We start from the raw sequence: 13,072 nt of genomic DNA, 5'->3' as shown, positions 1-13,072 counted from the left end.
AAAGACGGGTAGATGAGGTGCTTAGGGACAGGGTTTAGTGGTGGGATGGCAGGGTTAGGGTAACAGTTGGGCTTGATGATCTTAAAGGTCTTTTCCAACCTAAATGATTCTATGATTCTGTGATTCTATGACTTGACGGAGCTGTGCCTCCAGCCTTTGCCAGTGTGGTGGGCACACTCCAGTCTCCCCCAAGGATGGGATGCAGTTGTCACATCCATCACTTCCAAAGCAACGCTTGTCTCTTGCCCTTGTGGAGTATGGCGGTCCCCCAAATGCAGTTGTACTGGGAGGGGACGTGGTGAATTGCTTGGGTTGGAGCCACGCCATGGGTTGAAGGACAAGGGAGGTGAGTGGAGTGTGGACCAGGGACTCGCAGAGGCTGGTGTTGGCAAGGAGTGAGCAGGTGGAAGGGTTGGATCAACTCTGCATCCTCTCTGAGAAATGTTTGCGCCGGTGACATGTGCAGGGCCCTCAGGGGTCATAACCATCCTCCAGGCCTTGGTGTCCTGCTGCCCACAGCCCGCTTCTGCTCCTCAGATCTCCAGCCAGTTTGTCTTTGCTCAACTTTTGTCCACAACCATCTGGGGCAATTCCCCTCTTGGGTTGTTGATTACTGCCTTGGGACACCGTATCCCACTGGGAAGATGAAATCTTCCCCGGGAGCACTCCCCAACGGGGGGGGCAAGAGGTCCATGACCACTGCTGGGTTTGCCCAAGTCTTCCCCCACCCAGCTCTTTGGCAGCAGCACTGCGGCAGAGGTGCTGGTGGTTTGGAAATGGTGAAGACCTTGGCATCTGTGGTGTGTGCAAGAATGGTGTGCTGGAGGATCTGGGTTTGGTCAGCAGGTGGTAGTATCCTTCCAGAAAATGGGAGGAAAAAGCAATGGGAGGAAGAGACTTCACGGGGTCTTCTGCTTCACCCCTCTGTTGCTGTTTTCAGACCTGGGCTTATGACCAGTGTCCTCCTTGGCCCTCTGTGGGTATCCACCACTGAGCGCCCCAAGGCTTGCTCATGGGCTATGGACAGTCTGTAGAAGAGCCTAGGGGCAGTGTCCTCGATGGAGCTTGGGGTTTCCTGGGGACAAGCTGCCTCCCACCCCACTCTTTACATCTCCATTGCATGGTAGGCATTGTCCCTCCGTCTCCCCTCTCCACCCCGCTGAGGCAGGCTGGGAGGCCCCTCCTGCTCCCTTCAGCCTCCCTCCCTACGACAGGTACCTCCGCTCCCCAGCGCAACGCTCCGTCCAAAGTCAAGACCGCTCTGATCCTTGACCTTGAGCCTCCCAGGGAGCATTGCCAACGACATGGAGGTGTCCCCACGGGGCTGCCTGCCTGTGCCCCCATGTCAGACCCCTCCGGCAGCAAAGGACACGTGTGTCCAGACCAGGGAGGGGATATGTACCCCACCCAACCCATGCCTCCAACCCTTCTGATGCAGAGGGATGAAGAAGCAGAGGAAGACTCGGGCTTAGCCCATGGGGACACTGTGCCTCTTCCCAGAAGCATCCAGGACTCTTTGGCCTCCCTGCAGGAAGATTTCGGTGGCTGGGCCAGGTCCAACGTGCAACAAGCAGACAAGCTCCTGAAGATGGGTGATCGCCTCCTGCAAGCTCAGCACAGGGCAAACGGGCACCTGGTGTCCCTGACCCAGGAGGTCCGGGCCATGTCCCACTCCCTGGCCACCATTGCCTCTTCTGTGGGACCCTTGCTGCAGCCCATGGCCAGCCAACAGAATCCCCCCACTGCAGGCGTGGATTGGACATTGCTGCCCTCCAATGCGCTGGGGTTATTCCCTCCCAGCACCCCACAGACGCATGAACTGCTGGTCCCAGTGGCTGGCACAGCCTCTTCCCCCAGAAGACCTCCTCCTGCCCCCACCCTGGCCAGCCCAGCATGCTCGGAGCACCCCAGCCCAGCCTCCAAGGGGCAATCCTCCAAATCAAGGCACCCCACCAGGGGCAAGCGTGGTGGGAAGCCCAGCACCAAACTTCAGAAGCGGAGGAAAAAGTGAGGGTCTGCAAACCAGAACATTTGCCATGGACTGTGGCTGCTTGGAAATACCTTTAAATGTCCCTATGGAGAACAGGCTCTTCGTCTCACCTTCCTATGCCAATAAATACTCCTGGGATGAACAGCGCATTTGTCTTTTGCTGGATTTGGGAAGGCAGCACCTCCCCCCCAAAGGAGCCCTTGCCACTGCATGGCAATAATTTGCTTGGGCATGGCATGATCCTGCTAATTTTGTTTTTTCTTTCCTTCCCAGCATGTGTGACAACCTCCTGGCTTGTGGGGCTGGGCTGGGTGGGAGGGCAGCAAACCCGAATGGGAGAGCTGGAGGAAAGGCTTTAGTGCAAGGCGGGGAATGAGCTGGCAGGTGGCCGGGCAGAATGGGCACCTCTCCAGCCCAGCCCAAAAGCTCATTGCTGGATTTTGGCCTCAGTAGCCTCTGCAAGAGGTGACCCGGCAAGGAGATGGCCCCAGAGCCACCGGCACCTTCTGCAGAGTCTTGTCTTGCTGCTGTCAGACGTCCCCAGCGTTGCTCACCCTCCTCTCAGCATGCTCTGTTTTTCTTTTTTCAGAAGCCACCCCAGCTCCAGCCATGAAAAACTCCCACCAGGTGAGGCTTGGTTTTCCTTACATTGCTCTGGGATTTTTGGGGTTACCTGGCAGGAATTTGGGGCTACCCCCAGCCCTTGCGAGGTTGCTTGAGCTCTGGCATTTTGGTGCTGCTTTCCAGGGTCCTTTTGAAAGAGGAGATCAGCCAAGCCGCATAGGGCTGCAGGGCCAGGGCAGACTTTGTCCTTTGAAGGCACCTTTCTGCCTAAGGTGCCAACACCTTGGCGTGTGACGTGCCACGGCATGCCCTGCAAAGAGCTCTCCCAGGTGCGGTGGCTGCTGTTTCCTGCCTGCACCCTGCCCTGCCCTGTCCTGCTCTGCCCATATCCGGGGCTGGCGGGGGAGAGATGCTGCGATGGGTTGTGATGGATTTGGGGTACCCCAAATACATCTCCTGCAAGAAAGGCAGAGGCCCCCCCTCAAGCAGAAGTGGCCTTCAATGATGCTGAAGACAAGCTCTCTTCTGGTTTCCCGTCCCGTAGTGTATGGAGGACATGTCTAGCATCAGCCCTGTCTGCCTTTGCCTGGGACAAAACAGCCGTCACAGGACTGGGGCTGGGGTCCCCCCCAGTCTGCCCCTCTGCAGAGCATGTCCCCAGCCACCCCAGCTTGGGATCGCAAGGGCTTAGCCCTGCCTGCAAACCCCACAGAACCTGGGAGCTTCAGGGCTGAAGCAAGAAGATAAAGGTGATTTATTCCCCCAGATCAGGAAGGAGAGGTTCCTATCTTCTCCTTTGCAGCTGTTAAGCAAAGCAGAAAGTTGTCCTGACCCTTGTCAGGCAGAGAGGGGACCTTGACCAAGGCAGTCGGAGTGGCCACAGCCCAGGAGAGCTGGGGGTTCATGCCAGAAATGAGAACAAGGTTCTGGGTGACTCCAGAGCAGCAGAGACCATCTGAGCAAGCAGAGCGCTTGCGTTGGGCAGGGACAAACCTGTGTGGTCAAGCTTGTTTGGCTGTGCTCTGGTGGAAGAGGACATCTCCATCCCTGACCACCCAGGGCTGCTCTCAGTGAGCTCTTTGCACACTTAGGTCTCCACTTGCACCCCTTCAAAGAGGAAGAAATTCCAAAATGCAACTGTCATGACATTGCCAGTGAAGCTGCTGAAGGTTGAAGACGATGATGACAGGTGGAAGCAGACAATGCCACAGCAGCCAAGCTGCTCTGACCAGCCTGGGACCAGCTGTTTGGGGTCCCACATGACTCCCATCAAGGAGGAGAGCATGCTGGAAGATGTGCCAGATGGCAGCGGCGAGCTGCACGACTCGGGTAAGTGGTGTCCGGAGCGGTGAAGCTGCGGGTAGACTTCACAGGGTATAGACAGCGAGGCAGAGTGGTTTGCAGCATCTCCACAGACCTCCCAGGAGGATAGTTATGTCCCAGCGCATTGTCTTGCTCAAAGACAAGATGTTTGGTGGAGACTGATGGAGAGCCAGTCTTTGTTCCTTCAGCTGCTTGCATACTCTCAGGCTATGTGATGCTGCGGTTTGGTCCTCTCTCCCCCAATGGACCTTGCCCAGTGTGTACTCTGTATCTGTGGCTTGAGGGGGAGCTAGTCCTTTTTCAGGTGGACCCTGAGGGCAGGGTTGCTCCCTGCTTGCTCCCCACCCGTCTTGCTGGCTGTTCAGGGCTACCGCTCAGCATGGCTGGGGATATCGATGGGGGGACCATCGGCCCCGGCACTCACTGCAAGGGTGGATAGCCCCACATCCGAAAGGTGACATGTCTTTCCTACCTTGGCAGATAGCGATGCTCTCTGCCTGGACAGCTGTGAGGAGGACAGCACCGATGAGGAGTTGCTGGTGAGTGCAGCTAAAGAGCGTTCAGGGCTAAAGGCCCTGCATTGGTGTTAAGCCATGAAGACTGGACCTCTTGGTGCTTCCAGATCTTCAGCACCATCCCATAATCCCCCTTGGAGCCTGCCAAGGAACTTGCAAAATCCTTCCTGGGTGACAAAATAAATTCCCTCTAGCTCTCCTCCACTTCTGGGGGAATGGGGCTGCCCAGCAGCTTGGAGACCTTGGTAGATCCCATCTTGGTGATGCCAAGGCGGTGAGGAGCCAAAATGAAGGCCAGCAAGAAGAGGCAGTCCAAACCCTCCCCTCCTCTGGACTGATGGATGGTGTTTTGTTGTTACTTTGCAGCACTGAGCAGTTCCCATGACAGGCTGCAGGACCAAAAGCTGGTGGCCAGCTCTTTAGAAGAGATTTTAGAAATTGGCAGCTTCCCTTCCCTGCCTGCTGTTTGCTGGTTTAGACCCTTGGCTCGCAGCCAGAGGGGAGATGCTGGGTAGTCCCAACTTTTCCGTCACTTTTGAGCAGAAAGCCAGTCGGAAAGGATCCAAACAAGCTGTCTTGTGTGGACGGATGTGCATGGAGTATGCGTATCACTTTGTTTTGCAGTGCTGGAGGAGGCAAGACCATCCAGAGGGGCTTGTTACACCCTAAGTCCTCTAGCAGGCAGTTTGAGTAGATCCCTGAGCTTTGGTAACCTCCAGGACACACGAGTGCCCAGAGCTGCTGCCCTGGTTCTTCCTGTGACATTTATGAAAAGCAAATTGTGTGCTCTTCCAGGACTCCAGTCTGCTAGATGACCCCAGCAACATCCTTGATGAGAGGACCGGTGAAGACTACCTGGGCTTTCCCATCAACAACCAGAAAACTTTGGACACGAAACAAGGATCCTTGGTCTTCTTTGACGTGAAGATTTTGAGTAAGATCCTAAGTGTGGAGGTCCCATGTGGCAGCCAGCTCAGATTCCCACATGTGTCAGTGTCTCTTTTTGGGGGGCTAGAGGGGGGAAGTCCAGGCATGTCCAGCGTGGCCTTGGTTGTGTAAGGGAGAGAACAATATCCTGAGCTCCCACAGGGCCTTGCCTTTGAGTTTCAGGACATCTGGAGGAACATGGAGCCTGTAGGGCCATGGGGAGATTTCTCTGAGATTGCTCAGCCAGTTAAACCAGCCCTTGCACCATTGTGTCAACATGGGCTCCCTTGCTTCTCTTTCCCACAGGCCACTTTCTTGGATGAGGTGGATTTTACTTTTCGAACCCCTCTCCTTTGTCCACCCTCAAAAAGCTGTAAAAGCCCTCATGGTCCTGGTGGGGGGAATGATCCCACTGCAGGAGGTGTTAGTGTTGATGGGAAGGACACTCCTGAAGAACCTTGGGAGATGCTGGAAGCTGAGAGTGTGCCTGAATGGTGGAGATAGGTGAAATGATGGCTCAGTCCCCCAGCTGCTGTTGATAGTGAAGGCTGTTGGAGGCTGAGCAACTCAATCAATGTTTTATTTTCCTACTGAATAAGAGGTGAATTCTGCCTTTCTTCCCTCTCCAATCGTCTTTCCCTCCCCTCTCCTCTTCTCTAGGAAATGAAAGCATTCAGGTGACAGTTGTAGATGGAGAGAAAACATTCACAGTCCTGATTCACCCAATGAAATACTTGTCTAGCTTGATGGCCAGAAATAATCTCTGTGAGATCGGACTGAAGAATCTGCTGTGCCACCTCAACACTGTCCACAGGCCCATCCTGGGTGGCTTTGGTCTCTGGTCACTCCCCTTTCCCACCCTCTTCAACGCGTTGACGATCATAAATAAGAAAAAAGAGTTCAGCTCTGCTGTGTATGGTTATCTGGACATTTTGCCCCTGATTAAGGAGAAGATCCCCAAAAGGGATAACTACAAGCTGAAGAACTTGGCCAACACTTACCTCCGGCAGCACTTCGGTGACTGCAGTGCCATGGAGAACGCCAAAATCTTGAAGTACCTGTGTAAGGTCCTGGACGTCGACCTGGCAATGAAACCCAGGCTGATCCTCAGTCAATCCAGCCTGGAATCCTTCATCTCCCTCCAGCCCTTGGTGGCTGAGAAGCTCCTCACCAAGCCATCAGCCCAAACATTGTCCACCCACAGCATTGGCCTCCATGAGCTCCGGCTCTGCTACCGGCACGACCCTGAGATGGGGCTCCAGAAAATGTGCCGTCTCATCAACACTCACCTTCACAGATCTGAAAAGAAAGTCCGAAACCTGAGCAAGGTCAAGGTCTACTTCCAGCGCCAGGAGCTGTTGGCTGAAGCCAAAGTGCCCAAGCAGGCAGCAATTTCCCAAGAGCCATAGAGTGAGGAAAAGTGTTGAAAGATGCTGGTGCCTCTCCAGGACTCATTCCCCTCTCACCCAAGGGGAGTGAGTCCTGGAGCCAAACCCTGGCTCACATCAGCAGTTTTGCCTTCAGTATTTCCTTTCTGCTCTTGCTTGGGGTGATGAGTCTGGGTCTTGGGTGTGACAGTCTCTTGCTGTCCTCTCTCATCTGAGCTTGTGCTAAGGTGAAAAGGTGAGGACACCAGCTTGGCTGAGGGATGTCCTGGCTCTGATCCAACACCCTGCAGCCACACCGTGCCTTTGTTTCCCCCCTGGATGGATCAAGCCAACTCTTGGGAGAAATCTTTCAAACAATTTCTGGTCTGGGTTTTTTGCAGGGGGGGTGTGGGGTGTCAGTGGGATCTGAAGCCAGCTGGAGAAACAGTAGGTGGGGAAACTGGTTTGGAAGGACCAAGGATGGTGGTCATAGGTAAGAAAGAGGTTGGGCAGAGCTGCTCTGTTCCTGTGAGCTGCTGTGTGGGATGCAGCTGTGGGAAGAACTGAAAATCCTCCTTCAGTCAGCAGGATCCGACCCCTCTAGCCTGGCATATGAACCTCCTAAGTGGGCGCACAGGGATATGGTTTTCCTACCTCTCCCCCTGCTTTCCAAGCTCAAAGACATCCAGGGAATTGCTTGATCAAGGGATGAATTTCATTGCTCTTTGGCTTCTGTGCCTGCTTGCAGATACTGAAGAAATAAATCATTTTCCTAATTTGTTGTGCATTGCAAATGATTTTGTTTTGCTCCCTGTTCCCACAATACCCACTTGCTCAAACAGGCAGAAGCGCAGGTTGGTGGGTGCTGCACCAACGGGTGCTTTGCAGTGTGATGCCCCCTTGAGGCCATGACACAGCTGAGGTGAACACGATGAGTATGGGATGACCCATGGGCGTGAGACATGCAGCTAGCCCCAGGATAGGTGTTGGCTTGAAGAATCATAGAATTGTTTAGGTTGGAAAAGACCTTTAAGATCATCAAGCCCAGCTGTTACCCTAACCCTGCCAGGCAAGAGGGCACCCAGAGGTCCTGTTTGCTCAGGGAGGTGCCGAGAAAGCCCGTCAGCCTGCTCACCATGGGAGCAACCCAAGTCATTTCCCTTGGGTTAGTGCATAGCTGTCCTGCCTGCTGGCAGCTACCCAGCTGGGATCATGCCAAAACAGCCCCATTCAGCCACGGCTATTGCTCAAAACTCATGGGCATCTCATCTGTGGGTGCGAGCGCAGCAACGAGCACTCCAACATGCGCCCAGAGGCAGGGGCAAAGCAAACATCCTTGTCCTGTCCCTAAATCCCCATAGAAGGACTCCTGTCCAAAGCCATGCTCCTCCCTGGTGTCACTTCAATACACAAAGTGCTTTTCTTCCTGATTTATAGCCTCTAACCAGGCATGAGGAAGCTTCAGCTGGATCAACCTGCCCCGGTCCCCTCCCTCTGGGGACCACAGAGGGGACAACCTGCTGCTGAATCATCCCAGGAAGGGACAGACTGCTCAGACACCATGGCGACTGGTATGCCCCAGGTCTAAAAATTCTAATAATTATTAGAAATAATTCTTATTTCTAATACTTAATAGCTCTAATATTACTCCCGATAAGGATTATTCTGTTCATTATTTTACAACCACTCATTTCAACACCAGTCGTGCCCAGGAAGCTGGTGGCTCCAAGGGACAAGTCTGCTCAGGAAACAGTTAACCAGCCACGTGGGCACAAGCATTTTCCTCCCTTTTGCTAAAATCCTGGGAAACACAAGGGAACGCAGGTGGCAGCGCCAGTGCGGATGCCGCTGTGCAGAGTCTGGTCCTGCAGGGACGCAGCTCAGGGCAACCCCTGGGGATCGCCTCCACGATCTCCCTCTTTCCATCTCCTCTTCCACCTAATTCAAGTTTAAATTTCCTCTGCTTCCTCCAAAAAAATCAGCTTTTGCTTGGTAGAGAAGAGCCAGCCCTGAGGCCCTCACATCCAGGAAATCCCCAATTGCCCTTGGCATGAACGCCTCCGTGAGGATCATCACCACCTTGAAGGAGCTGGGGACAGGGACAAGTTTTGCCATGGGAAAGTGTCACCCCCTTGGCCAGCAACCCCACTGTGGAAGGGCCCTATGATCTGGAGGTGGGACATACGGTCTGAAGGTGGATCTCACAGAACTGGCCATTACCAAAAAACAGGGGCAAAAACTGCAGGTGGCTGCACAGCAAACTCATCATCCCTCCTGTGCTCAAGGGACCCGAATCCAGCACCTCATTGGAGCCTACAAGGATGGGTTCCCCAGGGAACTGGGTGCTCTCAGCTGTTGCTGATTGCACTTATGGGAGGTGGGGCGAGCATCACCTGGGGTGGGAGCTGCTGTGGGAGGTGTGGGCTGTAAAAGGTCCCTGGGCAGGAGAAGCTCCTTGTGCTGGACCCTGGTAGGCAGGATGAGGCCAGGAAGCAGCCTGGGGTTTGCTCTTTTCTGCTGGGTTTTTGGGGAGGTGGTTGCTTATAACCCCTGGGGCTTCCTTAGAGGGGAAGCAGAGCTATGGAGGTACGGAGGGGTTTCTTCCTCAGGGCAGCCCCGTGCCTTCTCCCAGCCCTCTCCCTGGGCATGGGTGGATGTCTCCCAGCTCCAGGCTGCTGCCCTGCTGCACCCTGTGGTTGTGCAGTGCCAGGAGGCGCAGGTGGTGGTCACGGTGCACAGGGACCTCTTTGGCACGGGACGCCTGGTCAGGGCTGCGGACTTGACCCTGGGCTCGGCCGCCTGCCTGCCCACAGTCTGGAGTGCTGCTGAGACCACAGTGACCTTCGTGGCTGGGCTGCATGAGTGTGGCAGCACCCTTGGGGTAAGGCTGGGGGGGCTGGAGTCTCAGGGAGGGAGGGTCTGCCTCTTGGCTTGCACCTCCATGCCTTGGGGTGCTGGGGCTGGCAAGGGGGTTGTGGTGCAGGTGAGCTTGGGGAAATGCTCCAAAGCCTTTCCTAGAGGGTGAACCTCCCAGTCTGCTTTTCAAGGGCAGCAGAAGCTCTTCTGTCTGGTCTGGGGGCTACCTCTGGTGTTGTGTGAGCAGGGAAGGGCATGCAAGAAGCAGAGAAATGAGGCTTTTCCTGATGAATAGAGAGGTACCTAAATCTTCCAGGACTATTTATACTGTTGCTGTCGCCTCCAGCGTGGAGCCCAGATGATCTGGTGCTGGGGGCTGCTGCAGCAAGGGAGCAGTGGATGCCCACCTTAGGAGGCATCAGGGTGCCACTTGAGTGTAGTGTGAAGGTACTTCACAGAAAACTTAAGCCTGAAGTGGTCTCTTTCCCCTGGGAGAGGCTTGGGGCCATGAGGCAGGTGCCCCCTCATATTCCAGCCAGCAGATATCTTCATTAAATCCCCCTGAGCAGAAGTCACCCTTTGATATCCTGGGGGCCAGTGCTTCCTATCTGTTGTTCCAGGGCATGGAAACCAGAAGGAAAAAAATCAGCTTGAGCACCTCTGTATCCAGCTCTGCTGCTGAGCAGAGGCCACCCCAGGGCAGGGTGGAGCAGCTTCCCAGCCCAGAGCATCCCTCCTACTGGCTGATGACCAGAAAAAACATCTCAGCACTGAGTCTCCAGGCTTAAATGCACTGCTCTAAGTGTTTGGCCAAAAAAGCCAGGCTCTTAATGACTGGATAATGTGTCTTATCTTTTCCCAGGTGACTCCTGATGCTCTGGTCTACAGCACAAGCTTAAATTACAGCCCAGTTCTTACTGGCAACCCTGTCATCATCCGTACCAGCCCTGCTGTGGTCCCTATCGAGTGCCACTACCCAAGGTGAGCCAATGCAGATGAGCACCAAGCAAGCCCCTTCTGCTGCCACAGAATTTAACTAGTGGCATCTCCCCCCTAGGAGGGACAACGTGAGCAGCCACGGTGTCAGTCCCACGTGGGTGCCCTTCCACTCCACCCTGTCCTCTGAGGAGAAGCTGCCTTTCTCCCTGCGCCTTATGAACGGTAGGTTTGGGGTGAGGTCCTCCATGGCTGGTGCTGGTATCACCCCATTGGGGTTCCCTTGGGTGGGAGCAGTGAAGCACAAGCTGGCTTCCTGTTCATGCGTGCCTGGTGACCTCTCTCCTTCCAGATGACTGGAGTGCCGAGAGAGGCTCCACCATATTTCAGCTGGGAGAGGTCTTCCACTTCCAAGCTGGTGTCAACACGGAGAACCATGCACCTCTGAGGCTCTTTGTGGACAACTGTGTGGCCACTACGGCTCCAGATGGGAGCTCTTCTCCCCAGTATGCTTTCATTGACTTCAGTGGGTAAGAGCTGGCTGTGCACTTATTTAGAGATCCCTTTCTGCAGGTTATGGATGTCTCTGACAGTGGGATCCTGCTGGCCCTTGCTTTTGTGTCTAGGTGCCTGGTGGATGGGCAGCTGGATGATGTCACCTCAACTTTTATATCCCCAAGACCCAGGCAAGATGTGCTTCAGTTTGCAGTAGATGCATTCAAGTTTTCAGGATACTCCAGCGACCTGGTAAATCCTTCCTAAAGCAACTGAAGTACCTTGTCTAGATGGGGCTATAGCTCACTCCATTAATAAAGTTCGCGTGGCTATGTCTAGAATTATATTCCCAAGGCAACTGCCTCATAGCAACACATGGATGAGGTCACCCTGTATTACTGCTCCTGGATCATGGCGCTCTGAGCCCAGGATCTTCCTTGGAGAACAGTTCTGATCCTGGCCGAGACAAGCCCTTCTGATTAGGCTTCGATAGCTGAACCCTTAGTGGCTTGAAGGAAGCAGGGTGGGGTTGAGGAGATGGTGGTCCTGTTGGAGACTGACTTCATGGTGCATGAGAAAGACATGAAGGCAAAAGAGAACTTAATGCCTCTGCTCTGCCTGGCCTCCCTAGATCTACATCACCTGCCACCTGAAGGTCTCCCTGGCTGACCAAGCTCCTGACCCTCTGAACAAGGCTTGTTCCTTCAACAAAGCCAGTAACCTGTAAGTAACCGGAACAGCAGCTTGCCCAAAGGTGAAGAGCCTGGGCTTCTCGTCTGATGTGTCACCTTCCAGGAAGGTGGGGTTGGCCATCTGGGTGTGAGGCTCTTGGTCTATCCTAGAAGACTCCAAAGCATGTGAGGGATTCCTACCATAGGGTGGGCTACTCACCAGGCTCTCTTCTAGCTGGGTGCCTGTGGAAGGCACCCAGGATATCTGCTCCTGCTGCAAGATGAGGAGCTGTGGCTTGGCTGGGCGCTCCAGGTGGCTCCATGCTCACTCCCGGCAGCAAGGAGAACGGGTCCGAAGAGAACTGCCCTCCCAGCTTGGTAGGTCTCAGTATGCCTCTTGGGCTCTGTCACCTTCACGGCAACTTGCTCAAGGTTGGGTGGCTGGAGCTGCCTCACTACCTGTTGGCTCCTCAGTGCTAATCCAAGGCTTGGGAGAGCTAGGTTTTCCAACAGGCTTGTGAGTACTCAAAGGCACTCCCTTTCAGATCCCTCGGTGAAAGAAGCAGATGTTGTGGTTGGACCCCTCTTCATCCACAGTTGGTGGGATCACCCAATTAGGAGGATGCCTTTGAGAGGTGGGCAAGCTCAGGGAAGGGCGGTGGTTTGTGTGGCGGGCCCCGGCTCTGGCTGTAACCACCTCCCTACTTCTCCTTTCTAGATGCAGGTCATGTGTGGATGATATTGGGGCTGGCGATTGTTGCTGGTGTGGTCGTCCTAATCCTTGCTGTTCTAGGAGCTGTGACTGTCTGCCGAAAGCCCAGCGACCCCCTTTAAGCCACTGGTTTGAACTTTTATAGTCTGTCCAATAAAACAATAAATTGAAGGACTGAGAGGCTTGGTGGGGAGGAGTAAAGAAGCCTTCCTGGAGAGAATGAGCTAACCAAATCTTCATGCTAACTCTGCTTCTTTGCACCCAGTTTGGGTCTCCCTTTCCTGAAGTCCTGTCCTCAGCAGAGCTTTGTGCAGCCTTACACCACCCTGAACACCTCCCTGAGCACCTAGCTAGGAACTGATGCAAAAAAGAATCACTATCTGGCTATTGTAGCCTTGTTGCTAGAAGCTTGGGGTTGTGTTTAGGCCTTGAAATGCTTTTACTTTCCTTTGGAGCTCCTTGGGTCTGCTCCATATTGGTAACTCCTTACCCAATACGGCAAGGGTTTAATAAAACCGTCCTCCTGCCTCAATCCATTTCTGGGAAAGAAATCAAGCTTTGGTGCATGAGGAAGGGAGCACAACTTGAGGGCCAGTAGATTGGGATCTTCCTGGGACAAACTGAGGCAGGAATTCCAGTGCCTGCCCCAAGGACTGTTTACACATAGTTATATGTAACAAGCCTTGGCTGAAATATATAAACAGTCCTTGGGGCAG

The 13,072-nt window shown here is 54.2% G+C and overlaps 2 protein-coding genes across 2 annotated transcripts in view; both read left to right on the top strand.

Annotated features, from left to right (window-relative positions):
• The window catches only part of LOC104130712 (protein PML-like), a 12,011-nt gene extending 4,792 nt beyond the window's left edge, over window positions 1-7,219 (top strand). The window contains exons 4-9 of the mRNA XM_035899498.1: window positions 1,501-1,748; window positions 2,580-2,617; window positions 3,646-3,883; window positions 4,358-4,416; window positions 5,188-5,326; window positions 5,980-7,219. Coding sequence (XP_035755391.1) covers window positions 1,501-1,748; window positions 2,580-2,617; window positions 3,646-3,883; window positions 4,358-4,416; window positions 5,188-5,326; window positions 5,980-6,728 — 1,471 coding nt within the window. The 3' untranslated portion in view covers window positions 6,729-7,219. The remainder of the gene's footprint in view (window positions 1-1,500; window positions 1,749-2,579; window positions 2,618-3,645; window positions 3,884-4,357; window positions 4,417-5,187; window positions 5,327-5,979) is intronic.
• A 1,946-nt stretch (window positions 7,220-9,165) lies between these two features.
• LOC104130711 (zona pellucida sperm-binding protein 3) lies at window positions 9,166-12,478 on the top strand. The gene is made up of 9 exons (XM_009643780.1): window positions 9,166-9,567; window positions 10,405-10,523; window positions 10,600-10,703; window positions 10,831-11,008; window positions 11,105-11,225; window positions 11,605-11,696; window positions 11,880-12,022; window positions 12,190-12,279; window positions 12,363-12,478. Exons 1-9 carry the CDS (start codon window positions 9,166-9,168, stop codon window positions 12,476-12,478), a joined length of 1,365 nt encoding a protein of 454 aa, XP_009642075.1.
• Window positions 12,479-13,072: the final 594 nt, after the last annotated feature.

This window comes from Egretta garzetta, unplaced genomic scaffold (assembly GCF_000687185.1).
Source record: "Egretta garzetta isolate BGI_Z169 unplaced genomic scaffold, ASM68718v1 scaffold287, whole genome shotgun sequence".
NCBI lineage: Eukaryota > Metazoa > Chordata > Aves > Pelecaniformes > Ardeidae > Egretta > Egretta garzetta.
This window is presented reverse-complemented; position numbering and strand designations above follow the sequence as displayed.

Bases quoted from the DNA above. Each gene is read 5' to 3' on its own strand.
- LOC104130711 (XM_009643780.1), top strand. From the start codon at position 9,166: ATGAGGCCAGGAAGCAGCCTGGGGTTTGCTCTTTTCTGCTGGGTTTTT. The intron at 9,568-10,404 runs GTAAGGCTGGGG...ATCTTTTCCCAG, and splicing joins AGTGTGGCAGCACCCTTGGG to GTGACTCCTGATGCTCTGGT. The intron at 11,226-11,604 runs GTAAATCCTTCC...TGGCCTCCCTAG, and splicing joins CAGGATACTCCAGCGACCTG to ATCTACATCACCTGCCACCT.